The following is a 10,844-nucleotide window of genomic DNA, read 5'->3' as shown; positions in this document are numbered from 1 at the left end:
TAGCAGCAGTAATAGTTTCTCTCTCATCTTCACCTTCCTTTTCGAAGAACAAAACCTTCCGTTTCCCTGATGAATATCGATTAACAACCCTTTTTATAAGGTTTTGCTCTCCATTGTATTTATCTCGTTATATTCTCCTTCGTTATACAGCCGGATATCGATTCGCTCTAAGCTAGGTAAAGAAGCTTTTCTTCATTCTTTGTCTAGCTATGTGTATACAAAAGCATATACGTATTGGAGTATTATTATATACATGCATTACATTGTGTGTGTGTGTGTGTTTTTTGTATGATAGTATGATTTGCTCTTTTTGTGTGGGTTCTGTGTTTATATTTACCTATACGTTCCATGTTTTTTTTATCGAACATGTATTATTCTATTAATAGGATTATCGAATCTGTGTGTTTAATGTTTATTTATATGCATACGTATATTCGATGTTTTTGCTCTTTTTTCTGCATTACATGTAGAAACCATTCTTTTTTTTATAATTTATTGAACTGTGTATGATGATTTTATTGATTGGATTCTTGTTTTTCTTTTTATAAGAATGCGAAGTGTGTATTACTGTATTTGTTTGTGTGATCGTATATAATTTATACATTATACGTATATAATGATTTACTTTCTATTCTGGGTATAGCTAAAGATCTTACGTGCTCCACTGTTTTCCTATGAATATATAGACTATTTACTGTTTTTGTTGAATTTCACTTTCTGTTCAAACAATATAACAGGGTTTCTTTTCTGGAAAAAAAAATAAAGATGAAATCACATATTTTTTTAAAATAATTGGTTGGTTTTTTAGGTTATGGAATTATTTTAGGTTTAACTATCTTTACCTTCAAGTGTAAATTCAATTCTTATTCTTACCAGTCTCTGTAAAGAAATATATCGAAATTAAATGAAGCACGAATTACCACCGCCTCCGCCTATTCCACCAAATTTTGTTCCGGCGAAAGTCAACGAGTCAAACCGCCGTCCAATGGCCAGGCGTGAATTGGGCACTAAAGGTCAAAGGATCCCTCTGTTGACCAACCATTTCAACGTGAAACTAAGCAGGACTAACGACCACTTTTATCAATATAGTGTATGTATCTCTTCAACTGTTTTCTACTATTTATATTCTACCATATATCGTAACATATGTATGATGTATTAATGTTTATTACCTTATAAATCACAAATATCTCTTATTCAGGTTGCGTTATTTTATGAAGATGGAAATCCAGTCGAGGCAAAAGGGATCGGAAGAAAAATACTCGATATGGTTCATAAAACCTACGAATCTGAAATGGGCGGGAAAGGATTTGCGTATGATGGTGAAAAGACTCTTTTTACCGTTGGTTCTTTACCTAGAACTAAGCTCGAGTTCAATGTTGTTTTGGAGAATGCTGTATCAAATAGGTAATAAATAAATAATGTTGGACTTTTGACTTTCGTTTTAAGAATCTTGTTTGCTAACAATTAACAAACACGTGGAATTGTTTGTATAGAACTATCCGAGGTGGAAGCCCAAGTGATGGAGAAACAAAGAGATCGAGGCGTGTGCCTCAGTCAAAGCAATTTAAGGTGACTATAAGTTATGCTACAAAGATCCCAATTCAAGCCATTGTTAATGCGCTTCAAGGTCATGATTCAGAGCAATTCCATGAAGCTGTTAGGGTTTTAGATGTTCTTCTTAGACAACACGCTGCGAAACAGTAAGTCATATACATATGAAAACAAGAAATTCTATTTATGATATATTCAATAACATTAATCATGGATTGTTTTTTGGTTATGTCTATATAGAGGTTGTCTTCTGGTTAAACAGTGTTACTTCCAGAATGACTCACGAAACTTTATAGGAATTGGAGGTGGTGTTGTGGGGTGTAGGGGTTTTCATTCTAGTTTTCGTGCCACTCAATCTGGTTTGAGTTTGAACATGGGTAAAAAAACACCAAACATTTCGTTTTTTTTTTTGTCTAATTTTAAAAATTGTAATGCTATGACTGATTATCAATCAACATTGATTTGATTAATCTTTTGTAGATGTATCGACTACAATGATTGTGAAGCCAGGGAAAGTTGTGGACTTTCTTTGTGAGAACCAAAATGTTCGTAACATTAGGGAGATTGATTGGGTGAAGGTAACAAGTTTTGATTAATTTGTTTTTAAAATGTATTAATAGCTTTTATTGATTTTACATATCCTCTAATCTTGATTCTTTTTTTGGTGATTAGGCAAAAAGAATGCTCAAGAATTTGCGTGTCAAGACCTTCCCCTCTAATCGTGAGTACAAAATTATTGGGTTGAGCGAGAAAACATGTAGAGAACAAATGTAGGTTCTATTTGTTAATTTTATATAATATTTTCCTTTTTTTGAAATCTAAAAGATTAATTTTGTAGGTTTTCAATGAAACAAAAGAATCAAAGAGATGGAAATAGCCCAAGTGAGACAATTGACATAACAGTGTTACAATACTATGCTGATCATCACGGAAGACGCCTTGAATACTCTGCTGATTATCCATGTCTTGATGTTGGCAAAACTAAGAGGCCAGTTTATATCCCACTTGAGGTAATAATATATAAATATTTTTAGATTTTGTTAACAAATATTAATCACCAAAATCCAATCTAAATCCTTTTTGTTTTTTTTTTTTTTTATAGCTGTGTGATTTGATTTCCCTTCAACGATACACCAAGGCTTTGTCTAATTTACAAAAAGCTTCACTTGTTGAGAAGTCACGACAAAAGCCTCGTGATCGAATGCAAGCATTGACTGGTGTAAGCTTCTATATCTTAATATCAATTATGAAAATAGAAAATATTAATTAAAAGGTAATATAAAAAGTAAAAACTCTTTGAATTTTCCTTTTCAGGCATTGAATCAAAGTAACTATGGTGCTGATCCTCTCATTAATGCCACTGGGATTACAATCAGTACCACTTTCACTCAAGTTGAGGGTCGGGTTTTGGAACCTCCAAAGGTACCTTTTTTTTTTTTTAGTGTGTACGATAATTTTCTCACTGGCGCTTTTTCACAGTTGAAATTCGGGAGAGGTGGGGACATGGTGCCACGTGGCGGTCGATGGAACTTCAACAACAAGGTCAAAATTATTCTTTTTGACAATTTTTTTCAAAACTTTTTTCACTTAATCTAACGATTAGTTGTTTGTCTTCAGACACTTATTGAGCCAAAAAGGATCACCAATTGGGTTGTAGTCAACTTTTCTGCACGATGTGACATGGATGCCCTTAAGAACAACCTCCGCATTTGTTCTCAAGCAAAAGGAATTGTGAGTTCTCTCACATAACTAATTTGTAATATACCCACAAGTAAAAACTTATAAAAAATAAAAATAAAAACTACGGGTGATGATGATATTTACAGGAACTTGATCCACCACATGGTGTACTCGATGAGAACCCTCAATTCAGGCGTAGTCCTGCTCCTGTTCGTGTTGACAAAATGTTTGAAGCGATAAAAGAGAGACTTCGGGGCCCACCTTCTTTTATTCTATGCATCCTCCCTGAACGAAAGAATTCAGATATCTATGGTTTTTACTTTTTACCCTTTTCCTTCATCTTTTAGGGTTTACTTTGTTTGATTTAGACTGATTTTAATTTGTTAAAAAAACGGATATATAATAGGTCCATGGAAGCGAAAATGCCTTGTTGACCATGGGATTGTCACACAATGCATTGCCCCAACTAGGATCAACGACCAGTATGTCACAAACGTGCTTCTCAAGGTCAACGCAAAGGTCTGATTTTCAAACCAAACACACGATTCTACTTCAATTCCTTTCTTTTCTTAATATCCTGAGAAAACTCGAGTCAGTTTATTTATTTATTTATTTTTTCAGATGGGTGGAATAAACTCTTTGTTGTCAATGGAGTTTGCAAATGCTATACCATTGGTATCAAGGACTCCCACCATGATCTTTGGGATGGATGTCTCTCATGGGTCACCTGGACGTGCGGATGTTCCTTCAATTGCTGCTGTACGTAATAATTAATATTCTTTTTTTTTCTTAATCTTATAAAAAAACGATTATGATTTCTTTAATATGTACATTTAGGTTGTAAGCTCAAGGAAATGGCCTCAAATTTCGCAATACAGAGCATCTGTTCGTGCACAATCAGCAAGAGTTGAGATGATTGATGCCTTGTTTAAGCCTGTTTCAAAGGTTGACAATGAAGGAAGGACGAAGCTTGAAGATGAAGGAATGATAAGGTTTAGTGAACCATAAAAATTTCCGACGTTTTCAAAGCTTGTAGAATCTTTGAGTGTTGTAAAGCTTGATGTTTTTTTGATTTCAGGGAGCTCTTGGTTGACTTCTATTTAAGCACTCCTCAGCTGAAACCCCAGAATATAATTATATTCAGGGATGGTGTAAGTGAATCCCAATTTAATCAAGTGCTTAACATCGAGCTTAATCAAATCATTGAGGCGTGTAAGTTCATGGATGAACAATGGGATCCAAAGTTTTTGTTTATCGTGGCACAAAAGACTCATCACACAAAATTCTTCCAAGCCAATTCAGAAGCTAACGTTCCTCCAGGTTTCCGATTTTGAAATTGCTTTGATTTGGATGAACAAAAAGTCAAAAACGAACAAAAAATGAATCTTTTTGTGTTCTTGTGTTACAGGAACAGTTGTTGATAATAAAGTTTGTCATCCTAAGAGCAACGACTTCTACTTATGCGCACAAAATGGACCAATTGTGAGTATTATGAATGGTTTTGTAAGAGATACGATTGTGATTTATTTATTATTATTTTTTTTTTTGAGTTGATTATATTTGGTTTTATAGGGAACTACACGACCTACTCATTACCATGTTCTTCTTGATGAGATTGGGTTTTCTGCTGATGAGTTGCAAGAGCTTGTTCATTCGTTATCCTATGTGTAAGTCGATGAAAACTTAATTTTTCTAAAATATTAGGTCAAAATTTACTAAGTTAGTGATTGATTTGCGGATTTTGGGTTATGTAGGTACCAAAGGAGTACAACTGCTATATCTGTAGGTAAGAATAATGTATATAAGATGCGATAATTATATAATGATTTTGTTGCATGTTTTTAAAGTAAACATGAAGAGAATCTAATGATGTGAAAATGTTTTATATGCAGTTGCTCCGATCTGCTATGCTCATTTGGCGGCAGGACAGGTGGCGCAATTTGTTAAGTTTGATGACATGTCGGACACCACATCTAGTCATAGTGGTGGTGGTAGTGGTGGTAGTGGTGCAGGTGGGTTCACACAATTGCCCAAGCTTCATAAAAATGTATGGAGTTCTATGTTCTTCTGCTGAACACAATGGTGATGACTGATTTAGGAGATTTGATGAACAGATGAATTCTTGAAGTTAGTTTAGTTTAACTATGTTAACGGGATGCTGATTTTCATTTAGAATGTTGGAACTAATTATATGATAAATATTGAAGATAAAGTAAGTGCTTAAGCTATATGAGCTATATAAAGTTGTGAGAAATGTTGAACACGACTCTTTATATGGGAAACAACAATACTTTTATTAAGACACTTAAGAAGAACTTACACTTTGTGAGACTACTAGATAACTCTAGAACTATCTAACATACTCTACATGTTTCCATATGTTTCTAGAACGTTCTACCATGTTCTGGAGAGGTCTAGGTTGCTCCAATGTCTTCTAGAATAATCCATAACCTTCCAGGGTCTTCCATGTCGTTCTAGAGTATTCTAGACTCTTCCTGTATATTCCATAGTCTTCCATAATGTTCTAGAATCTTCTAGAGCGTTCTAGAACAAGCTAAAGTCTTCTAGATAATATTTGTTTTATTGGGCTAGTGATGATCTTTAACATTCCCCCTCAGCATTGGCCCTCATTCTTCGTACCATGTTAAGCTGACAGCGAAAACCTTCACATTTTCCAGTACTCAGCCCTTTGGTGAACAAGTCTGTTATTTGGTCATCGGTCTTGATCTGTCACATCTCAATTTCTTCCGTCACCACTTTTTCTCTGATAAAGTGATAATTCACTTCCACATGCTTTGTTCTAGCATGATATACTGGATTTTCTGCCAGCCGAATTGCAGATTGGTTGTCACAGTGAAGTGATACTGTATAGTCAACTTTTGATGTAAGTCCTCCATTAGGAGTACCAACCATGTACTTTCTTGAGCTGCTATGGCCGCTGCTTTGTACTCCGCTTCCGTGGTTGACAATGATACTGTTGGTTGTCTTTTACTACACCATGATATTGGTCCCGAACCGAGCTTGAACACATACCCAATGGTTGATCTGTCAGCATCACAATATCCAACCAACTTGCAGTCTTCTCCTCTTTTATAAAAGAGACCATAGTCAATTGTACCTTTAACATATCTCAAGAGTCGTCGGGCCGCATCCAAATGAGGTTTCTTCGGACTTTGCATGTATCAACTCATAACTCTAACTACATAAGCGATATCAAGCCGAGATAAGGTTAGGTAGATTAGGCTACCCACTAGTTGTCGATACATTGTTCCATCATCCAACTATTTTCCTTCATGAGCACATATCTTGGAATTTGGCTCTATTGGTGTTGATACCGGCTTACACTCCGACATGCCAAACTTTTGAAGTATATCTCTTGTATACTTTTGTTGGCAGAGGAATAATCCTTCCTTTGTGCGATCAACTTCTAGACCCAAGAAGTGTTTAAGCTCCCACAACTCTTTCATTTAGAATCGCACCGATAGATTTTATCTTGTTTGATGGATTTCTCTATCGTCATCCCCGGTAATGATCAATTCATCCACATAAACCAACACAATTGTTAACTTCCCTTCTTTTTCTTTGACGAACAGGCTTGAGTCTGCATGTGCAACTGAATAACCACTTCGGGTAAGAAATTCAGCAATCTTACCATACTAGGCTCTTGGTGCCTGCTTCAATCCATAAAGAGCTTTTCTCAGCTTACACACATGATTGGGATTAACTACATCCTCAAATCCTATTGGTTGGTTCATGTAGATCTCTCGGTTTAATTCTCCATGCAAGAAAGCATTCTTCACATCCATCTGCCATAATTTCCAGTCTTTACTAGCTGCAAGAGCTAGCAGCACCCGTACAGTAGTTATCTTCGCCACTGGACTAAATGTTTCATCATAATCCAATCCATATTGTTGTGAAAATCCTCGAGCCACCAAACGAGCCTTGTATCTTTCAATTGATCCATATGGTCGACGCTTTATTTTATAAACTCACTTGCAGGAAATAGGTTTTATATCTCTTGATCTTGGTACTAGTTCCCAAGTTTGATTCTGCTCTAAGGCTATAACTTTTTCTTCCATTGCCTTCTGCCACACTTTATTCTTAGATGTTTCTTCATATGTCTCTGGCTCTTTAACATCGTCTTCTAAAATGGCTGAATTAGCATACTTGGGATTTGGCTTTTGGATTCTTTCCGTCCTTCAAAGTTGTGGAGGCAGCGTCTCCCTTTCATCAACGTTAATTGTTTGAGTTACTTCTTGCTCAGTGACATCAGTGTCACTTGGATCTTCAGGTGTGTCAAGACTTGACCAAATATGTGCAGTTTGCACCCCCATCTTTTGTTTTAAAATTTCTTCAATATTTTCCGAGTCTGGTAATACTTTCTTCTCTGAGGACCACCATGAAGATGCTTCATCGAACACTACATCTCTTGAAGTGTAGCATCTTCCACTTGTTGGATCACAACATCTCTACCCTTTTCTTTGATTGTCATATCTAACAAATATACACCTAACTACTTTCTTGTCAAACTTGCTACATAAATGGCTAGGCACAAATACGTAGCAGACGCAACCAAATATTCAGAAGTAGCTAACAGTAGGTTTCATGTTCTATAGTCTTTCAAATGGTGAGATGAAACCTAACCTTAGTCGGGGAAGTTTATTGATCACACGGGCAGCAGTTCACATTGCTTCATCCCAAAATCTTCCTGGGACATTCTTTGCGTGTAGCATGCTTCGACAAATTTCTGCAAGATGTCGATTCTTTCTCTCAGCTACACCATTTTGTTGAGGTGTGTTGGCACATGTGAATTGATGACATATACCACATTCTTACAGATGGCGATTGAATTTTTCCGAGGTGTATTTTCCTCCATTGTTTGAGCGTAGACACCGAATCTTCTTTCTCACTTCTCATTTGATTGTTATCTTGAATTCTAGAAACTTTAAGAATGTTTTAGATTTTTCTTTCATGAAGAAAACCCACACATATCTCGAATAATCATTAATGAACGTCACCATGTACCGCATCTCGCTAACTGATGTCTGCTTGACTGGACCGAACACATCCGAGTGGATTAACTCTAGTGGATTCTTTGCTCTAAAATTTGACTCCTAGAATGATAATTGATGTGCTTTACCGTGCTGGCATCCAGCACAAACAACATACGTTTTGACTTCAAGTTGAGGTAAGCCTTTAAGCATGGATTTCTCTATTATTACCTTTAACTTGTGATAACCAACATGTCCCAGTCGTGCATGCCATAGATATGTTGTCTCATTCTTGCGAGTCTTGTTTAAATAGGCAGACTCTTCGGAGAGTACACAAACGGACTCCACTCTCCGTCCTTCCATTGTTGGTTTTTCTAAGATTTTAAGATCTCGATAGACCTTCACATCTTGTGAGCCAAACAAGACGTAGTTGCCTGACAATGTTAGTTGTGATACTGACACCAAGTTCTTCTTCATACCTGGCATGTGATAGACATTATGTAGTGACACCATGTCAGATTTATTACCAGGCATGATTGTTGTTTTTCCAATCTGAGCAATTGGAAGTCGTGCATTGTTGGTTGTAAGTACCATGCGACTCCCTTTGTACTCCTTCACGTCTTGTAGTTTGTTCTGATCGTCAGTCATGTGATTGGAGCATCTTGAATCAATGATCTAGTCATTCTCATAGTTGATACGCTCTCCTTTCATTGCCATGAGTGCCAACTCATTTTCTTCTATGGCACATAATGCCTCAGCATCCCATTCATCCTCTATTACCTTTTTCGAAGTTACGACATTGCTTTCCACAGACTTTTTCTTTGACCAACAATCCTTGGACATATAGCCCCACTTTCCACAATTGTTGCAGTTTCCTTCAAACCTCCTTCCCTGAGAACTCTTATTGTCGGTTTTTTGAGATCTCCAAGGTTGTAAGGTTCCTTGTCGACTCTTCCCTTTGTCAGCATTTTTGTATCCTTCTTTGGAAGGTGGCTTGGAATTCCTCCGACTTTTACTTGTGTAGAGTTCTTCTTCTTCATTTTTCAGCGTGATGCCTCCCATTTGTTTAGCTATAGCTTCTTGGTTGGCTAACAAATTCTCAAACTCTACAAGTGCTGGTAGAATGGGCCATCCTTGTACAGTAGTAATGAAGCTTCTATATTCTGGCCTTAGTCCATGGATGATGATCCTTTTCATTCGAGCTTCTGTAATGATGGATTGCGGACCTATTTTAGTAATCTCCCGACATATCGACTTGACATTGTGGAAATATTGAGCAATCGTCATGTCACGTTGTGAGATTGATAGTAGCTCGTTCTCCAAAATTTGTAGTCCCGTATCATTTTTCTTTGAGAAAAGTGTCACAAACGTGTCCCAAGCTTCTTTCGGTGTGTTCTCGTCCCGAATATGCTCTGACATCTCTTCTTCGATTGTGGTATTCAAGGCAAACATTGCTTTGACTGCTTTGATTTTCCATTTGCGCAAAGAACCATTAACATCTTCTTCTGGTGGCGTAGTTTCGCTTCCACCAACGACCTCCCATAGATCTTTTCCTTGTAAGTAGGACTTCATATATGTTTCCCATGTTTTGTAGTTATTGTTGTTGAGTTTCTTGATTCCTCCGACAACTTGGAGATCACCCATCGTGTTGGTAGTACCTCGGTAATACCAAACAAGCTAGTTTCAGCACTAAACTTGCAGAGTCACAGACTACTCACGATACAAAGAGAATCACTCATTCTCACTATCAAGAAACCTCGCTCTGATACAAGATTTTTGAACACGAGTCTTTATATGGGAAACAACAATACTTTTATTAAGACACTTAAGAAGAACTTACATTTTGTGAGACTACTACACACTTTGCTTTCTTTGAGGCTTTCTTAGATGGTTTGGAGAAAATGAGCTCCATACCTATTTATAGGCCTCTTAGGAAGGTTCTAGATACTAGTATACACTTACTACATACTAGATAACTCTAGAACTATCTAACATACTCTACATGCTTCCATATGTTTCTATAACGTTCTACCATGTTCTGGAGAGGTCTAGGTTGCTCCAATGACTTCTAGAATGATCCATAACCTTCCAGGGTCTTCCATACCGTTCTAGAGTATTTTAGACTCTTCCGGTATATTCCAGAGTCTTCCATGGTCTTCCATAATGTTCTAGAATCTTCTAGAGCATTTTAGAACAAGCTAAATTCTTCTAGATAATATTTGTTCTATTGGGCTAGTGATGATCTTTAACAAAAAACACAAAAAATAAATTGGACACAAGGATACAACTAATAGTCTTCTAAATGAAAGAAAATGTTACATGTGGATACCTACAAAGCTAGAAGAAACACTTTTTAAATAGCTAAAAAAATTAATATTAAATTGCTAAAGTACACTAGACCTAAGCATATTATCATTATTTAAATATATGTAGACATCTTTAGAACACATTGAGGATTGTTTGGTGTGTAGGTCAACAAGATATGGAGAACATGGGTTGAGCATTATTTTAATCAAAAGAAGCTAAATATAACATTGATATCCAACATTTTTATCCCGAATGCTATCTAACTATCGTACCTAGCTATTAAGCCGGTTTGAATATCACGTTCTCCCCTTT

At 36.4% G+C, this 10,844-nt stretch overlaps 1 protein-coding gene across 1 annotated transcript; it reads left to right on the top strand.

Annotated features, from left to right (window-relative positions):
- Positions 1-904: 904 nt before the first annotated feature.
- Positions 905-5,477, top strand: LOC111909693 (protein argonaute 4A). The gene is made up of 20 exons (XM_023905472.3): positions 905-1,090; positions 1,202-1,407; positions 1,497-1,703; positions 1,795-1,931; positions 2,035-2,132; positions 2,227-2,324; positions 2,393-2,564; positions 2,657-2,773; positions 2,869-2,976; positions 3,034-3,096; positions 3,172-3,285; positions 3,381-3,546; positions 3,641-3,753; positions 3,856-3,993; positions 4,072-4,226; positions 4,313-4,554; positions 4,643-4,716; positions 4,807-4,901; positions 4,989-5,020; positions 5,127-5,477. Exons 1-20 carry the CDS (start codon positions 905-907, stop codon positions 5,306-5,308), a joined length of 2,703 nt encoding a protein of 900 aa, XP_023761240.1. The 3' UTR covers positions 5,309-5,477.
- Positions 5,478-10,844: the final 5,367 nt, after the last annotated feature.

The sequence above is a fragment of the Lactuca sativa genome, chromosome 2 (assembly GCF_002870075.4).
Source record: "Lactuca sativa cultivar Salinas chromosome 2, Lsat_Salinas_v11, whole genome shotgun sequence".
Classification (NCBI taxonomy): Eukaryota; Viridiplantae; Streptophyta; class Magnoliopsida; order Asterales; family Asteraceae; genus Lactuca; species Lactuca sativa.
The sequence above is the reverse complement of the archived record's forward strand: the minus strand, read 5'-3'. Positions and strand labels throughout refer to the sequence as shown.

Coding starts and splice junctions, on each gene's coding strand:
- LOC111909693 (XM_023905472.3), top strand. CDS start 905: ATGAAGCACGAATTACCACCGCCTCCGCCTATTCCACCAAATTTTGTT. Junction 3,286..3,380: donor GTTCTCAAGCAAAAGGAATT/GTGAGTTCTCTC, acceptor TGATATTTACAG/GAACTTGATCCACCACATGG. Junction 4,227..4,312: donor GAAGATGAAGGAATGATAAG/GTTTAGTGAACC, acceptor TTTTGATTTCAG/GGAGCTCTTGGTTGACTTCT.